Raw genomic sequence first — 24951 nt, forward strand, 5'->3', positions numbered from 1 at the left:
CAAGGACCTTGGTTTCCCTTTTGCCATCATCAGTGATGCCCTCACCCGCATCTCCTCCATTTTCCCACACTTCAGCCCTCACCCCATGCTCCCAACACCACAACAGGGACAGAGTTCCCCTTGTCCTCACCTACCACCCCACCAGCCTCCGGATCTAGCACATCATCCGCAACTTCCAACACCTTCAACAGGACCCCACCACTAAGCACATCTTTCCCCCTCTACCCCTTTCCGCTTTCTGCGGGGATCATTGCCTCCATGACTCCCTGGTCCATGTGTCGCTCCCCACAGATCTCCCACCTGGCACTTATCCCTGCAAGCATAAGTGCTACACCTGTCCCTTCAGCTCCTCTCTTACACAATTCAGGGCCCCAAACAGTCCTTCCAGGTGAGGTAACACTTCACTTGCGAGTCTGTTATCCATTGCATCCAGTGTGGCCTCCTCTACACCAGCGAGACCCGACGCAGATTGGGGGACCGCTTCGTCGAGCACCTCCGCTCCATCCACCACAACAGAGAGGATCTCCCAGTTTCCACCCACTTCAGCTCTGCCTCACATTCCCATTCAGATATGTCCATACATGGCCTCCTCTACTGCCATGATCAGGCCAAACTCAGGTTGGAGGAGCAACACTTCATATACCATCTGAGTAGTCTCCAGCCCCTTGGCATGAATGCTGAATTCTCCAACTTCTGGTAATTTCGTCCCCCTCCCTTCCCCCATCCCAGTTTCACTCTGCCTCCTCCTCCAGCTGCCTATCACCTCCCTCATGGTTCCGCCTCCTTCTACTACCCATAGAGCTTTCCCCTTACATTCCTTCACCTTTCCTGCCTATCCCCTCCCGCACTCCTTGATCTTTCCCCTTACTGGTTTTTCACCTGGCACCCACCAGCCTTTCCTTCCCAACCTCCCTCCACCTTCTTTATAGGACGCCTGCCCCCTCCCTCTTCAGTCCTGACAAAGGGTTTCCACCCGAAACATTAACTGTTTGTTTCCAGGGATGCTGCCCGACATGCTGAGTTCCTCCAGCGTGCTGTGCATGTTGCAGAGAAGAGTTACTAGGATGTTGCCGGGTCTTCAGGAGTTGAGTTACAGGGAAAGATTGAACAGGTTAGGACTTTATTCCTTGGAGTGTAGAAGAATGAGGGGGGTTTGATAGAGGTTTACAAAATTATGAGGGGTACAGACAGAGTAAATGTAAGTAGGCTCTTTCCACTTAAGATTAGGAGAAATGATGGAATAGATGGCTTTGATGCCAAGTTTTCAGATGATATGAAGATTGGTGGAGGGACAGGTAGACATTAAAAATATTGGCCATCTCCTGGAGCTCCACACATAGGAGGCCTTAATGGTCTTTAAAGAGAACCGAGTCTCTCCCTGGTCACCTTTTTAAACTGTTAATATAAATTAAGAACCTCTTGGGATCATCTTTATCCTGCCTGCCAAATGCATCTCACGCCCTCCGGATTTCCCTCCTAAGCATTTTATCCAGGAATTTATCTGTACCCAGCTACTGAAAAGTGATGAACTTTTCCTTCTTTTTCCTGACCAAAGAGTTGATATCTCTCATCAGCCAGGGTTCATTGAACGTGGTAGGTCTATCCTTTAACCCAACAGCACATGCTGCTCTTGGACTCTTACTTCCTGTTAAATAAAGCCCCACAGTTAACCCCAGCTAGATGATGTCAAATGTCATTAAAGTTGGCCCTGCTCCATTTTAGGACTTTAATATGTGGATCTGCTCTATTCCCTCCACCCCCCCACCCCGCCCCGCACACCATTACTACTTTAAAGCTAATAAGATTGTGGTCATTGGACCTAAAGTGTTCATCAACTGGCACTACCCAGGAAGTAGAAAGTTCAAAGGTAGAGAATGAACAAACAGGGAGAAAGAACACAGCAAGGTAGGAAGAAATAAATTCCACGATACAAGAACCATCTGAAAGACTTAAGGATACAGGAAGGGTGAAACTGTTGAATTGCCGAACTAATAACCTAGAGCACTAAAATAACAATGCAGAGACTAATAATCAAATCTCACCATAGCAGCTGCAGAAATTAAATTTAGTTACTAATCTAGAAATTATTATGGAATTAAAAAACTGTCATTAAAGATGACCATAGAACCACTGGATTGTCATGAATCTCATCTAGCTTGCATGCAACTTCAGAGTCACTGACATGATTGATTCTCAAATGCTCTTCATAATGAATGAGCAAGCCATTCAGTCCAAGGACAATGAATTCAAATAATGCCAGCTACATCTAGAAACTCCTGCTCTGAATAAACAATGGATCCAGCAAAAAAGTTCCATCTTGTCAAAAGAGGGATGAATTAGCAACCAATGCCTTTACAAGCATAAAGAATAAGCTGAAAATAGTCAACAGATTACAAACTGTTTCAGATCAATGACATCTCATCAGAACTGGATAAGTTCACCTTCTATTTGCTACGGACAGTAAGGGATAAGAGAAAATGGAATCTAATTTATTCCCCTCTATTGTGTATTTCTATTCCATCACTATTCTCCCGACATATTCTATCTCAATACAGTTTTGGAGTTTACAATTTTTGAAGCCCTAAAAAAGTATATATTTTCCATTTTACTTACATTTGCCAGCGATCACAAATGTCTAATTTTTCCTAGACAGGTCAATTAAAACACAATGACAACTCAAATTCAAACAGATCAACACCAAGTACTATCAGACAAAGAAATAAACAAAGTTATTCCCTAGAATTCCTTTACAATGATTGAGCTACAGATTTGTCACATAAAATTAGGATAACCACATGCAGACACACAATGAACAAGATATTTCAAAACAAAGTTAGAGTTATCAAAGAGAAAGGCATTATTCAAAAAACTGTTAATTTACAGCACATCTAATGGCTTACAATTATTAAAGTTGTTTGAGATTACAAGAACGCCTTCTGCAACCTCATTTATATTTAAGTCTTAAAACCTAGCTTTCACTTTACACACTGCATGGGGATTTGAACATTGCACTGTCATTCCATCTACTTCTAAATATTAATAAAGCAATATACTTAGAAATTAGCCACAAATCTTCTGATGACAAATTTTAGCAGTAAATATTTTAGACTCTTAACAATAGTATAATCAAAGATAATTGTATATTTGGGAGGTAAAAAAAATCATATTAACCTTTAAATGCAAAAGAGACAGAATATCTGAACCAGCTGTCAATTTCTTTATGCTCTTCAAAAGTTATCACATTAGTCATTATTTAATTCACAAATTAAAATATTAAAAGAAATTATAATTTAGAAAGGTTGTGCCAGAGAGTAACTGTAAAATTTCAGAAGTCATTCACCTTTTAAAAATAAAGATTGGGACATGACCATCATTTTCCCCAGAGAAAAGATAAACATACCTCAATGAAAGAGTCGATATGCAACATCAAAGCTTGAGTTCTACTGATAATGAACTGGTTTACACAGGCAACAGCATGAGACCTAAAAGATATACATATCATTTTAATAACAGAACGTTTTCCAGTTCAGTTTTGATTTTGTTAAGATTACAAACCGCTTGTTGTCATGCAATGTTAAAGAATTCTAAAACTCCATTATAACTCTTTGAAAAACTAGTTATCAATTTAAATCACAAGTAATCCCAAAATAAATGCTAACTAGAAGACAAAGAACCAGAAAGCATATCAAAATGCCAAAGCTACCAAATTATTCACAGCTAGTCTATTTTGTAAAAACGATCAATGTACAAAAACCACAAAATTCCATTTGCAGCAAATGAAATGATCAGAGGGAACAGCTTCAGAATGAAAGCAAATCTATTCAGAACAGAGATGAGCAGAAATTTTTGTACCCAGAGGGTGCAAAATCTGTGGAATTCATTGCAACAACATTCAGTATATTTAAAGCAGAGGCTGAGAAGTTATTGATTTGTTAGGCCATCAAGAAGGTAAAAGAATGGGATTGAGAGAAAAAAATAAATCAGCCATGATCAATTGGTACAGCAGACTTAGCAAGTCCAACAGCCTGATTTTGCTCCTGTGTCTTTTGGACTTAAATTATCTAGATTTTGCTACAGATACATCATGGAAGCTGCATTTTAAAGCTGTGTGAAGATAGATAACTGGGAAGTTACAACATCAAATTTCTACCACTAGAGGATGCTCTAATATTTAAATTGCTTATAACACTGGCAGAAATACAAAATGCTGATTTTTGAGGTTGTTGAAGTACAATAATTACTCCAGCATAAAGCATGCTCAACAGTGCAAAATAACTTGTTTGAGCAAAGAGACTACTCAATTTGGCTAGAAAATACAGTTCAATCAGCATAATAACAATACCAAGTTATTGTTATCAAGTGCTGTCAGCAGAAACAATTCACAGACTGTGCAAATTAGACATTTCAATGAAAAGGAATTGTAAGCTAAATGTATTCAAAGGTATGGACTAAACTTAGTACTGAAATGCTCAATGTTAAAGTATTACACTGGATTTTCAAATATAATTTTGTTTCATTGGGATTTCTTCCCCAGAATGAAAGAATATTTATTGGAGACCAATTGCTTAAAACAATATAGAAAGTTCCTTATAAAACCGAATATGAAGCATAGGACAAGTTACAGGACAAGCCACCTTTTTACATACAAATTTGACAACAACATTTATTATACCCCAAAGTTTGAAAAGATTGAACTAAAGTTGTGTGCATTGAAATAAATGTAACACATTTATAATTCTGATCTTTCAATCTTCAAGTGGAGGAAAAGCTACCTATTAGAGGGACACAACAGATCAGGAACAATGGCACACCAAATGGAAGACAGAAGGCCACAATCTTAAAACCAAAATATCTGAGAAGATGTCATTCCATGTTAATTCTCATTTCCACTTCATGTGTGAACAGAAGAACCCATCAAGACTAGTACTGGGATTTCTTCTTGTCTCCTCTTCCTCCCTTCTATTAAATACATTTCAGCATTTTATCTCAGCATAGCACATGTGTAAAAAATTTATCGTTAAGACTGTTCCATCTATAACAAAATGTTACAAATGGATGGCTCATTGAGAAACGTGCAAAAGGTTGAGATTACAAAAAAAATCTTTCAAACACAGCTATACATTTCTGAAAAATTCCCAAGTATTTTAACCATAACACAGCTAGTGTGACAAGGTTTGTTATGTTTAATAAGATCTCATGAATATTCCTTATAACATGCTGATTTTAAAATTCTGAAAATTGAGGTCACCATGATTCTGTTAGATGGATCTAAGATCAAGCTTTTCACAATCAGATTTTAAAATTTTGGGTCAACTGTTTCATTGCCTTTTTGGCAACGTCTTCACTTTTATGCCAGATCTCATTTAAGAAATAGGACCATCCAAGATTGACAACAAAATTGAACTAAGAAAATCTGCTTACAAATTTTTCTAGCGACTTATTAAACCACGGAGCACTGCAATATCGTTACATCTAGAAAGCACTCAGGCAACATAGGAAAAGACCATTCAGTACATCCAGTCCATGCTATCTTGAGCTGCATCTCATCAATGCCGTATTTCCAACCTATTTTCCTTTAACATTGTCTCTCCCATATACCTATTAACACCATCAACTCTCTTTGATTCTATCACTCACCATCCAAATAAACTTACATTAGTTAACTGGACAATTAATGCATCTTTATAGATATGGAAGGAAATCAGAAAAGGTTCAGAAAAATCACAAGGCCAAAGGGAAAATGGAAGCTTCACATGATCAGGTCAGCACTGAACCCACACTGGAGTACTTGTAAGAGAGCCGCACCAACTCTAACTTCATTGTGTCACCCATGTTTAGAGTGTTGAATTCCAAAAATACCCCAAAATACCAATAACACAAATTGAACTTGCCTTATCTTGGAACTGCTATGTTTAAAAAACTGCAGAAATTTAGGAATCATGACATTGAGTGGCCTGTCCAAGATATCACTGTCTAAAATCTCAGCAGAATCTTCACATATCTTCTGAAGAGCACCAAAAGCCCCCTGAAAAGAGATGGAAACAGTATAATAAGTAATCAACTGAAATTATATTCCTGGCATTCAGTAAACACAATAAAAGAGAAAAACCTCTGTGGTTTCATTTTCAGCAAACTACTTGTTACAGGTATACCCAGGATTGCCAGTTATGCTGATTAGTGTAGCATTACGACTGCGCTCAAAAGAAAAACTTTGCGTGAGCATGTAAAAGGCATTGAAACAGTAGAAACGAAAAAAAAAACAAATGAATTCTAACAGAATCCCTAATACCATGGATGAACATACTGATTGTGGACTTCAGAAAGGAAAAGATGAAGGGGAAAACACAACAGTTCTTATCAAGCAAGAGATCAGAATGGGAAAGGGTGAGGAGTTTCAAGTTCCTGGATGACAACATCTCTGAGGATCTATCCTGAGCCCAACACACTGATATAATTATAAAGGTGGAACAACAGTGACTATACTTCATTAGGAGTTTGACAATTAGCATGTTACAATTAGCCACCCAAGAGAACCACAACCTTGTCATGGTTTGGAGGCTTGCAAACCTCAATGATCCAGAGAGCAATGTTTACTGAAGTCAGGGCTTTATGCTTTGGCTCTTGATAGGGTCATCCATGCCAAACAGGTTGCAGAGTAAAGGCCAGACTAAGAGCTGTCCACAGGTTCTCCAGGTTCGAGGATTCAGCTCAGGGCTAACCTTGACTAGTAAAATGAAACCCCTACGAAAACAGCAATGAAAAGTCCTTCTACATCTGAGTGCAATGGTATTTTTGAGTCTCCTACCTGTGACTTGCATAGCTGACAGAAATAAAAATGAAGAGGAAACCACTGGCATGATGAAGGAAGCCTTGAACACTGCTGGAGATGCAAAGCTCCTGGTAAGTGTCACAAACTAGGGATGGGAGGAGACCATGGTGATCCTCTCAGCAGTTTCTACTATCCTCTGTAGAGTCTATACACACCAAGTTTCCATACCCCACTGTGATGTAGGCAGATAGGACATATTCAATGGTAGAAAGTCCTTAGAACGGTACACCTAAATCTCCACGGAAAGTGTAGGCGCTGTTGTGCCTTCTTGATTAGTGAGGGGGTGTTGCGGGTCCAAGTTAGATTGTGGTCTTCACTCTCTCCACAGCAGAGCCATTGATGTGCAATGGAGTGTGATCTATCTGAGCCTTCCTGAATTCCACAATCACAACTTTTGTCTTGTCCAAATTGAAACTCAGGTTGTTGTTCTTGCAACATTTGACAAGACTCTCTACCAGCTTTCTGTATGGCGAGCATGTTTCCTTTAGTGGGTGAGCATACGACCAAAGGGTACAGCCTCAGGAGAGAGAGAAGTCCATATAGAACAGAGATGAGAAGGAATTCCTTTAGCCAGAGGATGGTTAACCTGTGGAATGCACAGCCGTGGAGGCAAAGTCATTGAATATATTTAAAACAGAGGTTGACAGGTTCTTGGTTAATCAGGGTGCCCAAGGTTATAGGTAGAAGGCAGGAGAATGAGGTTGAAGAGGGGGGGATAATAAATCAGCCAAGATGGAATGGTGGAACAGATTTGATGGGCCGAGTGGCCTAAGTCTGCTCCTATGACTTGTGACTTGTGGTCCACTTTGCTGCTTAGGTCATATTTGGCTACTGAGGTTTCCAGCACAAGTTGAAAAGGGATTTATTTGAATTGCATTTTTAAAGCTTTATCTAATACTGCAAAGCAGTTGTGCATCAATTTTTTTAAGTATTATTAGTGTGTCAAATCATTTTCAAAATTAAGTTTCAATTTTTGAATTCCTTTTATAATTATCCCTAAGGAACTTGCAAGAAAAGAGCTTTGGAACTTCAAAAATCAAAAATTAATGACATAATTGATTTGGCGATTCTTGCGATTGAGGTTTCTTTGCGTTTGTATTGATTGCCAAGATTAATGGTATCATTCAAATGCTGCCTGCACTATAAGTACAAATAATTAACCAAGACTTTAAATCTGCAAACATTAGATAGCTGAGTTCAATTTTTAATTTATTTATATTTACACTCAAAATTTTAAATATAATCTCAATCGGGATCTTTTTTAACTGCAGTTATTGTAACTATATAAATGAATGGCGAGAGATAAAGCCGACTTTCAATACTTATGTTGCATGGGCTATATTGTGAAACAAAGTCTTGAAATGTCATATTCCTAACACACAGAAAAGGCTGGAGGAACTCAGCAGGTTGAGCAGCATCTATGGAAGGGAATGAACAGTTGAGATTTCATGCCAAGACCTTTCATTAAGTTTGGAAAGTAAGGGGTGATAAAAAGCTTGGGGGGGGGGGGGGGTGGGGGCGGTGCAAAGGAGTACAAGTTGGCAGGTGATTGGTGAGACCCAGTGAGGGGGAAGGTGCTTGGGTGGGGCGCTGGAATGAAGTAAGAAGCTGAGAGATGTTAGGTGGAAGAGGTAAAGGACTGAAGAAGGAATCTATAAAAAGACAGATAATAGGAGAAAAAAAAGGAAGGGAACCAGAGGGAGGTGATGCGCAAGTGAGGCAAAGAGAAAAAAGCGAGGACAATCCACAGAATGGAGATTGGAAAAATAGAGGAGGGAAAAGGAAGTAATTACCAGATATTGGAGAAATTGATGTTCATGCCATTAGGTTGAAGGCTAACCGGACAGAATACGAGTTGTTGCTTCTCTTGTCTGAGCTTAGCAGTAGAAGTAGCCATGGACATACATATTGGAATGTGAAGTCAAATTGAAATAGGTAGCTACTGAGAGAGGCTGCCTTTTTGCATTGGTCAGAGGAAAGACATTCGACAAAGCGGTCCATTAGTCTGTGTTGGTCTCACTGATGTAGAGGAGAGAGCACTGGGTGCTCTGGATGCAATAAAAAACCCTGGGAGACTAATAGATGGAGTTTCATTTCACCTGGAAAGACTGTTAGGGACCCCAAGTGGTGGTGAGAGAGGTGATGTAGCACTTGTCACGCTTGTAAGGGTAAGTGCCAGAAGGGAGATCAATGGGGAGGGATAATTGGAAAAGGAAGTCAGATAGAGAACACTTCCTATGGAAAGCAGAGAGAGGAAGATGTGCTTAGCAGTAGGATCCTATTGAAGGTGGCAGAGATTACAGAGAATGGTATGCTGGATATGGAGGCCCCGGGAGGATAAATGGGAAATGGAGAGATGCGGGTGAAGGGAGCGCTGACGATAGTGGAAATTGAACCATTCTTTGAAAAAAAAAAGGACATCATAGATGTTTTAGAAAGGAAAGCCTCATCCCAAGAACAAATGTGGCAGAGACAGAAGAATTGAGAAGGGAATAGCATGTTTACAAGTGACAGGAAGAAAAATAGTCAAGATAACTGTGAAAGTCAGTAGGTTTGTAAAAGATGTCAGTGGATAGTCTATTTCTGGCAGGAGGTAAAATTGATGGAAGTCACAAGCTCAGCACCAATGCAGTTGTCAGTGCAGTGGAGAAAAGGTTTTGGAATGTAGGCTTGGAACATGGACTGTTCCATGTAACTGATGAAAAGGCACGTTTACCTGGTGCCCAAGCAAGGCCCATGGCTACACCTTGGATTTGGAGAAAGTGGAGAAGCTAAAAGAGAAATTGTTGAGGGTGAGAACAAATTCCACCAGACCGGAGATGGTGGTGGAGGCAACTGATTAGGTCAGTTGTCCAGAAAAAAAATTGGAGAGCTTCAAGTCCTTCCTGAAGGGGGTTGGAAGTGTATAGGGATTGGATTGATCAGGAATATAACTTTGTATTGTTTAGCATCATTTGTTGTTGTAGGTCTGATTTTTTTTCAGCCTTGTAACAGCTTTATGTTGTTCAATCACTTATCCACTAGTATCAACTGTTCTACAAATAAACGTTCCTCTGGGAACTTGGGTGTTATTCATTTGTTGTTACTGAGGAAGAGAGTTTTTTTTTGCCATTGCTAGTTACTCTTTTGAAAGCTGGGATGAATTCATTTGAACCTTCAGTCTTGTTTTTTGCAGTTATTCCCACAGTGCTGTAGAATCAGAGTAATACAGCATGGAAATAGGCCTTTCAACCCAACTGGTCCATGCCAATCACAGTAAGCTCATCTGATAATCTTCCAAACCCATCCTACCCATCTTAAGTGTTGCAATTGTACCCATTGAAATTAGTTTCTCTGGCACCTCCTTCCTGATATTCATTTTCCTGTTTGTGAAGAAGTTGCCCATCAGGTCTCTTTTAAATTTCACCTCTTATCTAGGTATCTGTGTCCTCCAGTTTTGGACTTTTCAGCCTGGGGAGAAGACTGTACACCTTAACCATACACCTTGTCATATTATAAACTTCTATGAAATCACCTCATTGTCTTAAGGTCCAAGGAATAATGATTCCAGAATGACCAACCTCTTGCTTTATAACTTGTGCCCTCTAGCCCAGGCAACATTCTATTCTTTTTCCTGCATTCACTCCAGCTTGACCATGTCCTTCCTATAACAGGATGATCAAAACCTCACAATATTCCCAAGTATCGTTTTACCAATGACTGTGTAACGGCAACATAATGACCCTACTCCTAAATCTGATGTCCTGACTGATGAAGACCAGCATGTTAAAGTCCTTCACCACCCTATCTACTTACATGTTGCTTTCAGCAAACTCAGCACTTGTATTCCCAAGTCCAACACTCACCAATGTCCTGCTATTCACTGTATAAAAATGCAAGACATAGGTCCTGCCCTGGTTTAAATGTCCAAAATGAAAAGATGTTTGGGGCTTTGAACAATGACAGTGATGGAACAATTATGTAAAGTATGGCAAGTGAAAACGCTTTTGGGAGTTGGGAAATGAGTCATTTGTTACAGTTCAGATAGCACTGTAGGATGTAGCCAGGTATTTCATGTAGATATATGGATCCAGTGTCCTTACAGACTTCAAGGCAGTCACCATCATTCTAGTGCCTAAAGGGTGACAGTAACTGGCCTAAACAATTACCATATAGTCCTGAATTCAATAATCTTGGCCTCAAAGCTCTCTGCTTCTTTCTGAACACCAGTTCCCCTCCAACAGCACTCTCCTCCTTCTGGTGGAACTTGACCTCACTCTTGATAATTTCTCCTTTGGCTCCTCCAAATTCCTTCAAACAAAAAGGTGTAGCCATGGGCACTCGCATTGGTCCCAGCTATGCCTGCTTTTTTGTCAGCTACTCATCAGCAAGAACGATGAGTCAGCTTACAGAGAGGAGGTGCAGCAGCTAACGAACTGGTGCAGAGCCAACAACCTGTCTCTGAACGTGAACAAAACAAAAGAGATGGTTGTTGACTTCAGGAGGGCACAGAGCAAACACTCCCCGCTGAACATCGACAGCTCCTTGGTAGAGATCGTTAAGAGCACTAAATTTCTTGGTGTTCACCTGGCGGAGAATCCCACCCAGTCCCTCAACACCAACTCCATAGAAAAGAAAGCCCAGCAGCGTCTCTACCTTCTGCAAAGGCTGAGGAAAGTCCATCTCCCACCTCCCATCCTCATCACATTCGACAGAGGTTGTATTGAGAGCATCCTGAGCAGCTGCATCACTGCCTGGTTCGGAAATTGCACCATCTCAGATCGCAAGACCCTGCAGCAAATAGTGAGGTCAGCTGAGAAGGGGTCCCTCTTCCCGCCATCACGGACATTTACATTACACGCTGCATCCACAAAGGAAACAGCATTATGAAGGACCCCACGCACCCCTCATACAATCTCTTCTCCCTCCTGCTGTCTGGGAAAAGGCTCCGAAGCATTCCGGCTCTCACGACCAGACTATGTAACAGTTTCTTCCCCCAAGCTATTAGACTCCTCAATACCCAGGACTGACACTAACTGCCCTATTGTCCTGTTTATTATTTATTGTAATGCCTGCACTGTTTTGTGCACTATACGCAGTCCTGTGTAGGTCTGTAGTCTACTGTAGCTTTCTCCATGTTTGTTGCTGTTGTTTTTTTTTTAAACATAGTTCAGGTCTCACAGTTTTTGTACTGTGTCATGTAACACCATGGTCCTGAAAAAAGTTGTCTCATTGTTACTATGTACTGTACCAGCAGTTATGGTCGAAATGACAATAAAAGTGACTTGACCTGGAACAGTGTACAGTGCCTACAAAAATATTCACCTCCTTTGGAAGTTTTAATGTTTCATTATTTTACAACATTGATTGGATTTACTTTGGCTTTTTTGACACTGATCTAAAGAAAAATACTAATGTCAAAATGAAAACAGATCTCCACAAAGTGATCTGGATTAATTACAAATACACTATATCCTCTTTATAGAACTCTTCAGACTATGCGGATTCAGAGTTATGTGAGGAACCTATTTCTACCAATGTCTTCTTACATGTATCCAATATGCGAAGAGCCCTGCTTTCCCGCCAGTACAAGTCATGTGCGCCTGCCTCACAGTCTCACTCCTGCCAGTCTCGCATTGATTTTGGCAAGGTGTGGATGCGCCATCTTGTGCTCTTAAACTTTTGTTGGTTTTACCAACAGTACAGTGATTTTATGCTTGAAATATTTAACTATGCCTCCTAAGCATCGGATGTCATGTCCTGGGCCATCAGCCGAGCGGCAGAGAACCGCTTTAACACTTGATAAAAAGTTGTAAATTATAAACAGCGCAACATCAGGTGGAGGTAACACAGCCCTGAGACGCTACTGCCGGGAACAGAATCTTGCCTTTAAAGTTCTTCTGTTGCTTGACAATGCACCAGCCCATCCTAAACATTTGGACAGCATTCATCCTAACATAATACTGCATTTCCTACTGCCTAACACAACATCGCTAATTCAACCACTCGACCAAGGTGTGATCCACATTCAAGGTGATGATTTTTTTTTTTAAACAGCGAACTATCTCTCAGATGCTGCAAGCAACAGACGAATTTGAAAATCCCAGGAGGTTACCAACGGTGAGGGAATGGTGGAAGTCAGAACACTTGGCACAAGTAGCGATGGACATGGACCCAAGTTTAGAACGGAGTCAGCATTTCAGTTGTTCTCTGCCATCAACCCTTCTTCCCTACAAGCAAATTTATGCTGAAAAACAAACTGCTGCCAAGCAAACCCTCACCACTTTCTTCAAACCGGTGTCGGCAGTTCTAAGAGTTCTGTGAGTCTTCCTTCACCCCTTGCTGTGCTTGATATGATCCTGACAACCACAACCATCCATACATCTTATCCACGTAAAGCTGCACATCACCACAACCACCACTCATCTCCCGAAGCAAACACACCTGCCACTGTTGGTGAGTACTGTACACCCTAGTATGTTAACTTTCTATGATTTATTACATTGAATATTACCTTAAATTGATGAAATATCATACGAATATGCCTTGTGGTACTGCTTTTGTGTTGTATTGGTATGAAAATGTGAATAAACTACATATAAAACATATTTAGGAAGCCCTCTGGAACGCATCCCTATTTTCTCCATTTAAATAATTATTCACATTATGCATTGACTGCGAGGAACGTATCCCCCACATATAACGAGGATAGAGTGTATATATATTAAAAAAATCACAAAGTAATTGATTGCATATGTATACAACCCCTTTAACATGACATACCAAGTCATCACTGATGTGGCTACTTGGTTTCAGAAGTCAGTTAAACGGAGATCACTGTGTGCAGTCAAGGTGTTTCAATTAATTGTAGTAAAAATAAACCTGTTTCTGGAAGGTTCAACTGCTGGTGGGTCAGTTTCCTGGCAAAACACCATTAAGACAAAAAGAACTCTCCAGCAACTCTGTGGAAAGGTTATTGAGAAGCAATAACAAAATAAGCAAGATACAAAAAAATTTCCAAGTCACTGAATATCCACTGGAGTACAGTGCAGTTAATCAACCTGTTGGTGGTGTTGGCGCTGCTTCTTTTTATGCTGTATAACAATGATGACAGAATAGATGACTTTGTTGCCAAGTTTGCAGAAGGAATGAAAATTGGTGGAGGGGCAGGTAATGTTCAGGAAACAAGGCAGCTATAGAAGGACTTAGATTAGGAGTATGGGCAAGAAAGTGGCAAATGAAATACGATGTTGGGAAATGTATGGTCGCACACTTTGGTAGTAGAAATAAATGTGCAGACTATTTTATAAACAGGGATAAAATCCAAAACTCTGAGATGCAAAGGGACATGGGAATGCTTGTGCAGAACACTAAAGTCTAAAGGTTAACTTGCAGGTTGAGTCAGTGGTGAGGAAGGCAAATGCAATGTTTAGCATTCATTTCAAGAGGTCTAGCAGGGATGTGATGCTGAGCCTTTGTAAAACAATGTTGAGGCCTCACCTTGGGTATTGTGAACAGTTTTGGGCTCCTTATCTAAGAGATGTGCTAGCATCAGAGAGGGTTCAGAGGAGGTTCACAAGGATGATTTCCGGAATGAAGTTATCATATGAGGAACATTTGATGGCACTGTACGCACTGGAATTCAGAAGGATGGAGTGGGAGGATCTCATTGCAGCCTTTTTAATATTAAAAGGCCTAGACAGGGGAGTCTAAGACAAGAGGGCACAGCCTCAGGACAGAGAGACATTCATTTAAAACAAATGTAGAGAAATGTCTTTATCCAGGGGGTGGTGGATTTGTGGAATTTGTTACCACAGCAGCTGTGGAGACTAGATCATTGGGTGTATTTAAGGCAGAGATTGCCAAGTTCTTTATTAGCCATGGCATCAAAGGTTATGAGAAGGCAGCTAGGGAGTGCAGCTGAGGAAGGGAAAAAAGGATCAGCCATGACTGAATGGCAGAGCAGACTCAATGGGCCAAATGGCCTAATTCTGCTCCTATGTCTTATGGAACTCTCATCTTTAATAATGAACTCCAACATCTTCCAACATCAGTTCAAAAAAGCTTTTAAATTAACGAAAGTCTTAGTATAAATCATTAGCACAACTGTTATATTTGCATCAAAACAAATTTGACTGTAAAATTTTTTCTTCCTTGGGGAAGAAGAAAGCGCAGCAAGTTTACTCTTACTGGATGTCTAAGCTATGTAGCTACAATATACAAATGTTATACCAGTGAAAAGCTTTACTTAATAAAAATTGAAATCACCCTATTCAAACTACTGGCTTTTCATTCCTGTTACAGTTCCTGCACTGACAGTAGCTATATATTTACAAATTTGGTGCTGGTAAATTCATCCTTGTAATTTATAAAACAGCTGTTATGTGATTTTCTCACCAAATTTGAACAGGAAAACTGCATTTCTTCCGACATTCTAAATTTGATTTCTTTTGACATTTTAAAATCTTAACAAAAGTAGCAGCAGTACCTCAATATTAGATACCCAATGTGAAGTGTTTTTCCAGTGTTACAAACTGATTTAACAGTCTGTACTAATGGAATTCAATCTTGGTTCTGTTAGCAAAATGTGAAACTGATTTTTCCTGTTTTAACATTTGAAATCCCCAAAAGAGTCCAATAATGCTATAAATTATCACAGATCACATATTTAAAATGAAAAAAAGACTGCATAACACAAGTTATTATTATTATAGTGAAGGTGGAGTTCACTAACTGTAACTCCAGAAACATGACTAAGTGCATTCAAATCATTTGAAGTGATATGTGACACATTTAGATCAATCTCATCCCCCAAATGACAGTCCCAGCCTCAAAAACTTTCAGCACCAAAAATGAACATTATTCTCTTTCAACAAAGAAAATACTTCACAACAGCTTCCAGTCATTTTAGCTGTCCAGAGATAGACCACATAAGGAACAGTTCAGCAGCCAAGCACCAAGTACTCTGTGTATTCCTATCAGATAAAACTGATCAATGAAACGTCAGTACTGAAACATAAAATCTAGGAACACATTAGAAATCTTAACCCCCATATCTGCTCCGCCACTGAAGGTGGATTTGATTGCAACTCAATCCCACATTCCCATTCACCCAAATAGCTTTTCACCCTCGTTTAAGTACTTGATTACCTCTGTCTCATAAATATTCAAAGACACAACTTCCACTAACATTTGAGTAATAGTTTCAATAACTCTCAAAGCTTACAAATACATTTCACCTGTCTTAAGTTGATAACACCTTATTTTTAAACAGACACCTTGTTCTATATTCTCCAAATACACGCACATTTTTATATTTTTTAATATATATACATACATACACACACAACACACACACACACATATGCACATACATACACACATACCAATAAAAGTAGGGCGCTAAAACAGTACTGTATTTATCTATGTGGAGCAGAGAGCAAGTTTGTAAATCTGGTTGGAGCAAAGAATGTTGGGAATGGCAAAAAATGGAAGAGCTGTGGGAGAGGTGTGGGACAGGAGGCAGAGAAGGAGAGTCAGGCCCAGGCACACCCAGTCCTGAGATACCAGGCAAAGGCAATTTAATTCCAAACAATAGGTTTATCGATCATTACAGAATGTCTCTCTGGTGCTTCTCACTCCCTCCTCAGTCCCTTCCCCTCTTCCCATTCTCAATCCACAATACAGACTCATATCAGAATCACAGTCATCTACACTCACATGTCATGAAATTATTTTTTTCACAGCAAATGTACAGTGTAATACATTAAATTACAGTAATGTACAAAAGTCTTAAGCACTATATGTACACATTTTACATATTTGAGAAAAATGACAATATTACATGCATTTGTTGGAAAAAGTACATGAACCTCTGGGGTAATGCCTTTTACAAAAGCTTTTAGGAGTCAGGTGTTGCAATCAATGAGATCAGATTGGACATGTGGGTTGTATAGGTGTCCTGCATTATATAAAAGACACAAAGACTGTTTACTGACAGAGCCTGCTCTTCATAATAGATTTCTTTATGTGCACCATGTCTTGATCAAAAGAACTTTCAGATGACCTTAGAAGAATTGCAGAGATGCATGAAGCTGGAAAAGGCTACAAAAGCATTTCTAAAGACCTGAGTGTTCATCAGTCCACAGTAACAGAAATTGCAAATGGAGGAAATTCAGTACTGTTGCTACATTCCTTAGGAGTGGGAATCGTGCAAAGATCTTACCAAGAACACAAATGTGCAATGCTGAAGTAGGTTTTGAGAAAGAACCAAACGTAACAGCAAATTACCTGCAGAAATCTCTAGAACTTGCTAGTCTCTGTTCATGTAAACAGAGAAAAATACTGAACAAGAATAGTGTTCATGGAAGGACTCCACTGTCTCCAAAAGAAATATTGCTGCACATCTCAAGTTTACAAAGAATCACCTGGATGTTTGACAATGCTTCTGGGACAATGTTCTGTGGACAGATGAGATAAAAGGGCACTAAACACCAACACCAAAATCTCATCCCAACTGTGAAAGGGGCATCATGTTCTAGGGCTGCTTTGCTGCCTCAAAGCCTGGACAGCTTGCAATCATTGAGGGAACAATGAATTCAAAATTCTATCAGGACATTTTACAGAAGGTCAGGGTAGCAGTCCATCACCTGAAGCTTAATGGAAGTTGGAAGATGCATCAAGAGAATGAACTAAAGACAAGAGTAAATCAACAACAATGTTTTAAAAAGAAAATTTGTCTTTTGGAATGGCCAAATCAAAGTCCTGAACTTAATCCTACAGAAATGTTGTGGAAGGACCTGAAGCAGGCAGTTCACGCAAGGAAGCCCACCAACATTCCAGAGTTGAAAGAGTTTTGTAAGGAGAAATGACCTAATATCCCCCTAAGCCAGTGTGCAGGACTGATCAAATTCCAGAAACTTTTGGTTGAAGTTATTGCTGTACAAGGGGTCACCAGTTACTGAAAGCAAAAGGTCACATACTTTTTCCAACAAATACAAGTAATATTGGATCATTTTTCCTCAGTAAATAAACAAGCATAACTTTTTTGTTTTATTTATTTAATTGGGTTCTCTATCTCGTTTTAGGACTTGCATGAAGATCTGATTACATTTTAGGTCATACTTCTGCAGAAAGAAAATTCTACAGGGTTAACAAACACTCTCACGTATATACATGGACCCTCCTCCCCCCACCCCAAGAAATTTGCACTGCGCTGCAGATGAATACCTCTTGACTGAGCGCAATAGTAGGTACCAGATAAAGCATACTGATAAACAATAATTATAAGGCTTTAATTCATTGCTACACAATAATGATTTGGTTGAGTGAACCAAAATACTGGAGAACACTTACGAATTCACAACATACCCAAAAGTCAATAATTTTCTGTAAAGGAGAAAGAGTAAGGCACATAAACTACACAGTTTAGGATGCAGACAGCAAAGCGGTTCTTTAATGAAACCATCATCTTAACTGAAGTTCCTTGCCCTTCTGATCATGCCTCACGTCTTTTCTGTCCCTTAGACAAATCACAAGCCCAGTTGTGCAGTATGCTCCTGAATAGATTGTACTGAAGATACATTAAGTAACTTCACCGTTGCCACCAGAATGCCTGCTTTCTATGCAATGGTTCTGGTGATATAATGAAAACCATTACATCAATACTTACCATCTTCTGCAGGATAGCTATTATACATTTTCTGAACTTGTGATAACTGGACTGTTGCCCTTGCATTCAATAAGACTATTTTGTTACAAAAGCTGATTATATTGTGAAATGGGAAAAATGCTGTCATGGTGTAACTGATGATTTTTTTTCAACATGTTAAGTGGCCCTGCAACTCAATGGAGTACTTGTGACTAACAATCATTAAATAGCACAAGTGCAGACAAATGTGTCAGTGTAAATATTGACATTAGCAGCCATGGACTATTTTGCAATGAGGAAGTTCCTTTACAGATACTAACAATACAGTAACTTTGAATGAAGTAGATTTCCAGTAAGGGTGAACACCGGGCAAAACAGAGGAAAACCTCCCGCAAAAATTCAATCTATTAAGAATCAAACAGGAACTTAAAGGTACTATGAAATACTATTCTCAACTTCAGAAATCGAGTAGCAGAGTTATAGAATTTGTGTAATGGTTGTTTTCACCAATACAGGGAGACACTAAAATGATAAATAGCTTACATTAGTTTAAATGTAGTTTATGCTCAGTCAACTAGATTTGGGTGGACATTTCAAGCAGGACATCTTCATAGCATTATCATACTACATTTCACTATAAGTTCTATTCCTTATTCCCAAATTGCCAAAGCACTGAAAGGACAGAGAAAGAACACAAGGCATTACTGATCAGTTTGGACTTCGCATAATGCTTATCATATTGTGTTAATATGATTTGCAGCTATATTTCGACTGGAAATAAATTATTTTATTACCTCAGACAGAGCAAAACACATCAGGAATAACACTTTTACATCTTTTGTTCAGAATACCTGTTGAGTAACCCAGTATCAGATATCTATTACAATTTTTCACTACAAACTGATTGTCTTTGGTAATTGAATGGAATTTTATTTATCATTGAAAATTTTTGACTGATTGAGCTTACTCTCTGTCACACAACAAAAATAATTAGGCTACCCAAAGAGCTACCACCCACAGCCTAGCACTTTTAGAAATTTCAGTTGTATTGGCGTGGTATGCAACTAAACAAAAATTCTGCAATTACTGAACTCTGTACACCCAAACTTACTTCACACGTATTGTAATCTTCTGAGTCCAAAAGCACACACAATTTGGGCAACAGATCAGGCCAATTTTGTAGCTCACCCTTTGAGGCTATAGTTGTAATTAGGATTCCTGTTTAAAAAAAAAAGTAGCAACGTTTAAATGAAGCTTCAGCAACTGAAAAATGACAAAAATATTATTCCACAATTAGAACTATGCTTATGCAAAACACTAAGTAAAATTAAATGATATAATCATATTAATGTATGCAATGTACAATTACACAACTTTCCATTTATAATCCACAATTTATCCATACTGCAAAATCTACAACCTGTGTTACTTAAAATATATATGCCCTGAGCTCTCAGTAGCACCAGCAAATCATACATACGAATGCACACCCAGAGGGCAAATAAGGATGGGGAGGATATGCGCACCCCACCACACTCATTCCTGAATGAGTCTGTGAGCAAGACTGAGCAAACAGACTAAATACTGTAGAATCCACAAGTTCTACAAAACCATAATTTATATTAAATCTATAAAACTTTGACTAACTATAAGCAAATTAAAATGGCAAAAAATATTTGAGGTTCTTGCTCCTATATTCCAGCTATTCTGGGCTGCTGAAGTTGCACAACCAGACTACCTGCGTGGGCATTAGGCTAAGTATATCATATAATGGCAGACGCCAACTAATTTTCTGGGAAGTCATGTGACTGCATCTTAGGATCACAGGCACTAGCAGAAGATACACTGCCTGTCTTGAGCTTATTCCACTAAACGATCTTACAACTGAACTAAATTTCACATTTAGATATGCATGCCTCTTCATAATTGTTACGGTTTGTTAAACTGAAGTACTATTACATGGATTTAAAATTTCAGATGAATATTCAATCACATTTGTATTTTAAACTTTGTGGGCATGTGAGGAACTGGCCAGACTTGATTTCATTTGATATATTCACTATGTGGATGCTGGTAAGTTTACCTCTGAAAAAATTCCCAGCCTTGCCATAAACCAGCTAGTATACTTAGTTATTGGAGGGATTGAATAAATTATTGAAGAACCCAAGATCAATGGTATTGGCCGTATGAGAGAGAAAAAAAAATCAATGATGAACTTTATGGCTAATTACATTTCCCCAAGGCACAATTAGAACAGTGTCTCAGAGTTGCAATGATTTGACACCAAGAATACACTTAGATTGAACTCCATTCATTAGAATTAAAAGGAAAATTTCCTGTGAGCTGAATTTTGTCACGTCTTATACTTGGGGAGATACTGTTCCTTTGTGCTCACATCTGCATTCATTATTCCACATGCTTGACCTCTTGTGCACAATACTAACATTAATAATGCTGGATCACATCTGGTGCCACGTGGTTTACAGAATTTAATCATATAAAACTGATTTCACCATGCTATAACACACTGGAAGAACTAATTCACTGGCCTCTCTCCTCTAGTCATTCTCCCCAGTCCATCATTTCTTTCCATCTAATTCTCTTTTGAAAATTTACACTAGTTCCATTTCTACTGCTTTTCAGACAAAAGCATTCTACATCAGAAAACAGTACAACAAAAATACTGTACTAATCTCCCCTTTAAGAGACAAAGTAGGAAGCCACAGGCCAGTCAACCCAACAGCTCCCATTAGAAAGCAGGCAAAGATGTTATAGCAGGACACAAAGAAAAGCAAGATGACAGTAACCAGGTGAAGTTAACATGGTCTGTAAGAAGGAAAATACATTTGATCTTTTGAACAACTGGCATGCTTTGAAACAGTAATAATTGTTGGTGATAAAGGTGAACAGAGAGACTTAGATTTTCAGAAGGCATGTAATAAGATGCCACAAGGTTTAACAGAAAATAAAACCTTGTGATGTAGGAGATAAAATGTTGGCTTTTGTTTAATTCTTGGTGAACAAAAAATATACACAGTGTTGATGAGACCAAATCTGGAGTACTGTTTACAGTTTTTGTCTCTTCATTTAAGGAAGGATGTTACTGCACCAGAAGCAGAATGAATGAGGTGAGATATGATATTTGAGGATTTCCCCCCACCACCCGAGAGAAATTCCAATGTATATTCAAACGGATGTGGACTAATGAACCTAACAATTAAAATACACAATTTTGCAAAGATAAAAATAAACTAAAACCAAATACTAGTTCAACAACTGAATAGTGTACAGCTTGAGCTATTAACTGAGTAGCAAAAAAAAACTTAAAATTCTGGAGGCCTCAGACTGGGGAGTCGATTTCAAGGGTTATGAATTTAAAAACAGGATTAAAATAGTTGAAGGCATTTCTAAAAACATGAGCTGCTAAAAGCACCCAAGGGCTTGTTAAAAATGCCAGTGACCTAAAGATTATCATCTATTAAAGGGCAATTGAATTCATTTCAACCAGCAGAAAATAGAACTCCAGTGAGAAAAGGGCAGTGTAATTAATTTTGGCCTGGTGGTGCTAAACTGTTCATACCATGGAAGGTGGTGGGACAGGATGCAAGAGATGGGTGCTCCTTCCATATTATAACCTGCTGTTCTATCCAGTGACCACCAACAGCCTGGAGCAGACTATAGAGAATCCACTATCCAACTGTTCAGAAATCCTATGTTCAGCTTCTTTCTCAGTGAGGCCCCATTTCCAACATCCTCTGGAATATTTATTTTAACATTGTGTAACAACCAAAAATGATGAACTAAAATGTATTTGAGTATTAACAGGAATAATAGCCGACAACATGAAAAATCTGATAATCTGACACAAAATCCTGAGGGTGCCAGATTTTCAGAACTTTACTATATGTCCAAGATCTGGAGTGTATTAATAGATAACTTAAGCAGTTGAAGGAAACAGGGAAAACCATTTTACAAAATAACTAACCATGATTAGCTTAGAAGATGTTAAAAATCTGAATTATGTTTCATTGGATGAAATCAGTTTACCCCATTTACTGGTTAATAAATCACTTGAAAAGTAAAACTTAAAACAGTATCAAATGCTTCATTTTGAAATGATGGATTCAGTGATGGATTATTTTCAGTTTATTTTGTTCAAGTTATTTCAGCTAAAAATTGGAAGTTGAAATTAAGTATAAAATTCTCAATTGCACAATATTCACAAGAGTGCAATGAACCATACTGCAGCAACTGAAAGCTCAAACATTATTATTCTGCATCAGACAAAAAAAGGCATAGGATCAAGAAATGCATTTAAAACTTCTCATTACATCAGGAAAAATACCAATTTATTTTAATGTATTTTGAGTACAGATTGAGCTGTTTTCTTGAAGGAATGGTAATTAATTTCCACAATCTTTCTTTCCATAAAATATGTACATAAGGAAGCCTTATGAATCAAAAGTCCATAGCATTACAGAGACTTACCAACTGTGGCTCTTATTAAGGGTGAAGAATCACCAATGTTTCTCAGGCACTCATTTTTAATGAAGTCAGTGACCCCATTTGGAAAGTTGTGTAAATGTGCTTTCACATTATTTTTCAAAATCAAACCACTCAGGGATCGTGTGGGCTCATCTGTAATGGAACATATTGAATATACAAATAAATTAATTAGCACCAGTACCTTAATACTGCGCACTACTTTAAAACTCACCAGAGATAAAAACAAAACCAAATGAAAAAGAGGAAAAATCCATTTAAGTAGTGACTTTCATGTTATCACAAGAAAGTACTTTAAGTTAACTGAATGTAATCACTATTGAGCTGTGCAAATTCAACAGACAGCACTGGAGGCCAGGACTGAATGTGGGTCATTGAGGCAGCAATATGTTTCAATAAGATCACTTCAAGTATTTGCTTTGTCTATTTAAACTCTCCTCAGAGAGCAGAGCTCCTATCCCAGAAATAAATATAGCTGGGTAGAGAGTGCAGATCACCAAGGCCACTAGGATCTCAATATTCTTATACTCAAGGTCCTCTTGTAATAAAAAAAAAGGACCGCATACCATTTGCTTCCTAATCTAGATCTTGCTGCCTACAGAGCTGGACTACTTCACTAGCTCAAATGCAAGTCAAGCAGAATATTGTAAAAAGCTTCTACTTGTGACCCTATCTTCAAAGCAAAATCAGTGATGATCCAGCCAAAGACTCCACCCACAGGAACTTCTGTTGTGATCCTAAAACTGAGATGAATGACTTCCAATAGCAATAACCATTTTCAAACCACTCTAGTTCAATAACTTCAATCATTCTCTAATACAACTAGCATTCACCATTCTGCATTCAAACCAACGATGAAACTGTCAACATCATCTTTCATCACTTAGTGACGATTGAGTCTAGTCTAAGAGGGCAATAAATTAGATAGATTTGTTGCACATTTGGAAAACTAGGCCATTTTGCATACTATCAGAGCAAGGTTAATACATTGCAAAAGCTTGAGTATAGTACCAGCAACATGAATGCAAACCTTCACAGAAGCCAGGATAATATCTGGTCTTTCACCAATGGGCAAAGGCTTTAAGAATAACAGTCAAGACATTTAGAGGGCACTGAGGAAGAGATTTTTCACCCAGAGGATATACCCAAAGGGTATAAACTGAGTGCTGGACTCTTATGATTGTGGCAGCATGGAGAGGAATAAGATAATGTCCAAGCCAAGGTTAATTTATAGATCACGTACAGGCGAGAAAGATACTTGAAGAACACAGCAGAGTACTGGAGCCATTTGGCATACCAAGACAAGGATTAAAATGAAGGGTTCTAGGATGATACTTACTAGTGGTCAGTTATTTTATTACTGGCCTTTTAAGTAGATGTTCTATTGGCCATTAATATCTGTATTACTGTAGCGTGATTGGTGACTGATAATACAAATAAGGAAAGTGAACATTCACAAGGTTACCAATTGGTTAATATCTGTATCCAACATCAATTTCTGTATAGTGTCATTTCTTGCTCAAGTTTCAGAAAGGTGTGGTGACAGGGACAAGGTTGTTCTCCTTGTGTACAAGTAAATAAAGTGTGAAAGAGCCCAGTTAATATCAGGGACAATGCGATCATCCTATTTCGTAACTCTCAGGTCAAAATCTTGAAATCTCCTCTTAATCACCATCATTATTCCTCACTCTTCCTCCAAAAGAAAGCTGGTGCCAGAGACAAAACAGCAAATTACCAATGCTACATACTCCAACATCCCACCATGCATCATTAGGGCTTTGACTCAAAGGATTCAAGATGACTTCAAAAACATTATGCCAGATTCATAAGAACAGACAATAGCACATTACCAAATATACAGGCCAATTCTTTATATTGTTAATTCATTCAATAAACACATGAATCCAGCTTTAGCTTCAAGGCCTGGTTTCCATAACTGCATAGCAAAAGAACAGTTCTTTTCACCCAAATAGCAGCCCACAATTCTTGT

At 38.7% G+C, this 24951-nt stretch overlaps 1 protein-coding gene across 4 annotated transcripts in view; it reads right to left on the reverse strand.

The window, feature by feature from the left end:
- Window positions 1-24951, reverse strand: part of tnpo1 (transportin 1) — a 100354-nt gene that overhangs the window by 58495 nt on the left and 16908 nt on the right. For 3 of the 4 annotated variants that reach the window (XR_009513099.1, XM_059974591.1, XM_059974590.1), the window contains exons 4-7: window positions 22947-23096; window positions 19570-19676; window positions 5892-6025; window positions 3401-3482 (exon numbers count right to left, since the gene is read on the reverse strand). Coding sequence is in view for 3 of the 4 variants with exons in the window: in XM_059974591.1 (XP_059830574.1) it covers window positions 3401-3482; window positions 5892-6025; window positions 19570-19676; window positions 22947-23096 (473 nt within the window). In the remaining variant the exon portion in view is untranslated. Of the gene's footprint in view, window positions 1-3400; window positions 3483-5891; window positions 6026-19001; window positions 19131-19569; window positions 19677-22946; window positions 23097-24951 lie in introns of those variants that run through there. The other variant, XM_059974592.1, reaches the window with a different exon arrangement.

Source organism: Hypanus sabinus, chromosome 7 (assembly GCF_030144855.1).
Source record: "Hypanus sabinus isolate sHypSab1 chromosome 7, sHypSab1.hap1, whole genome shotgun sequence".
Taxonomy (NCBI): Eukaryota; Metazoa; Chordata; class Chondrichthyes; order Myliobatiformes; family Dasyatidae; genus Hypanus; species Hypanus sabinus.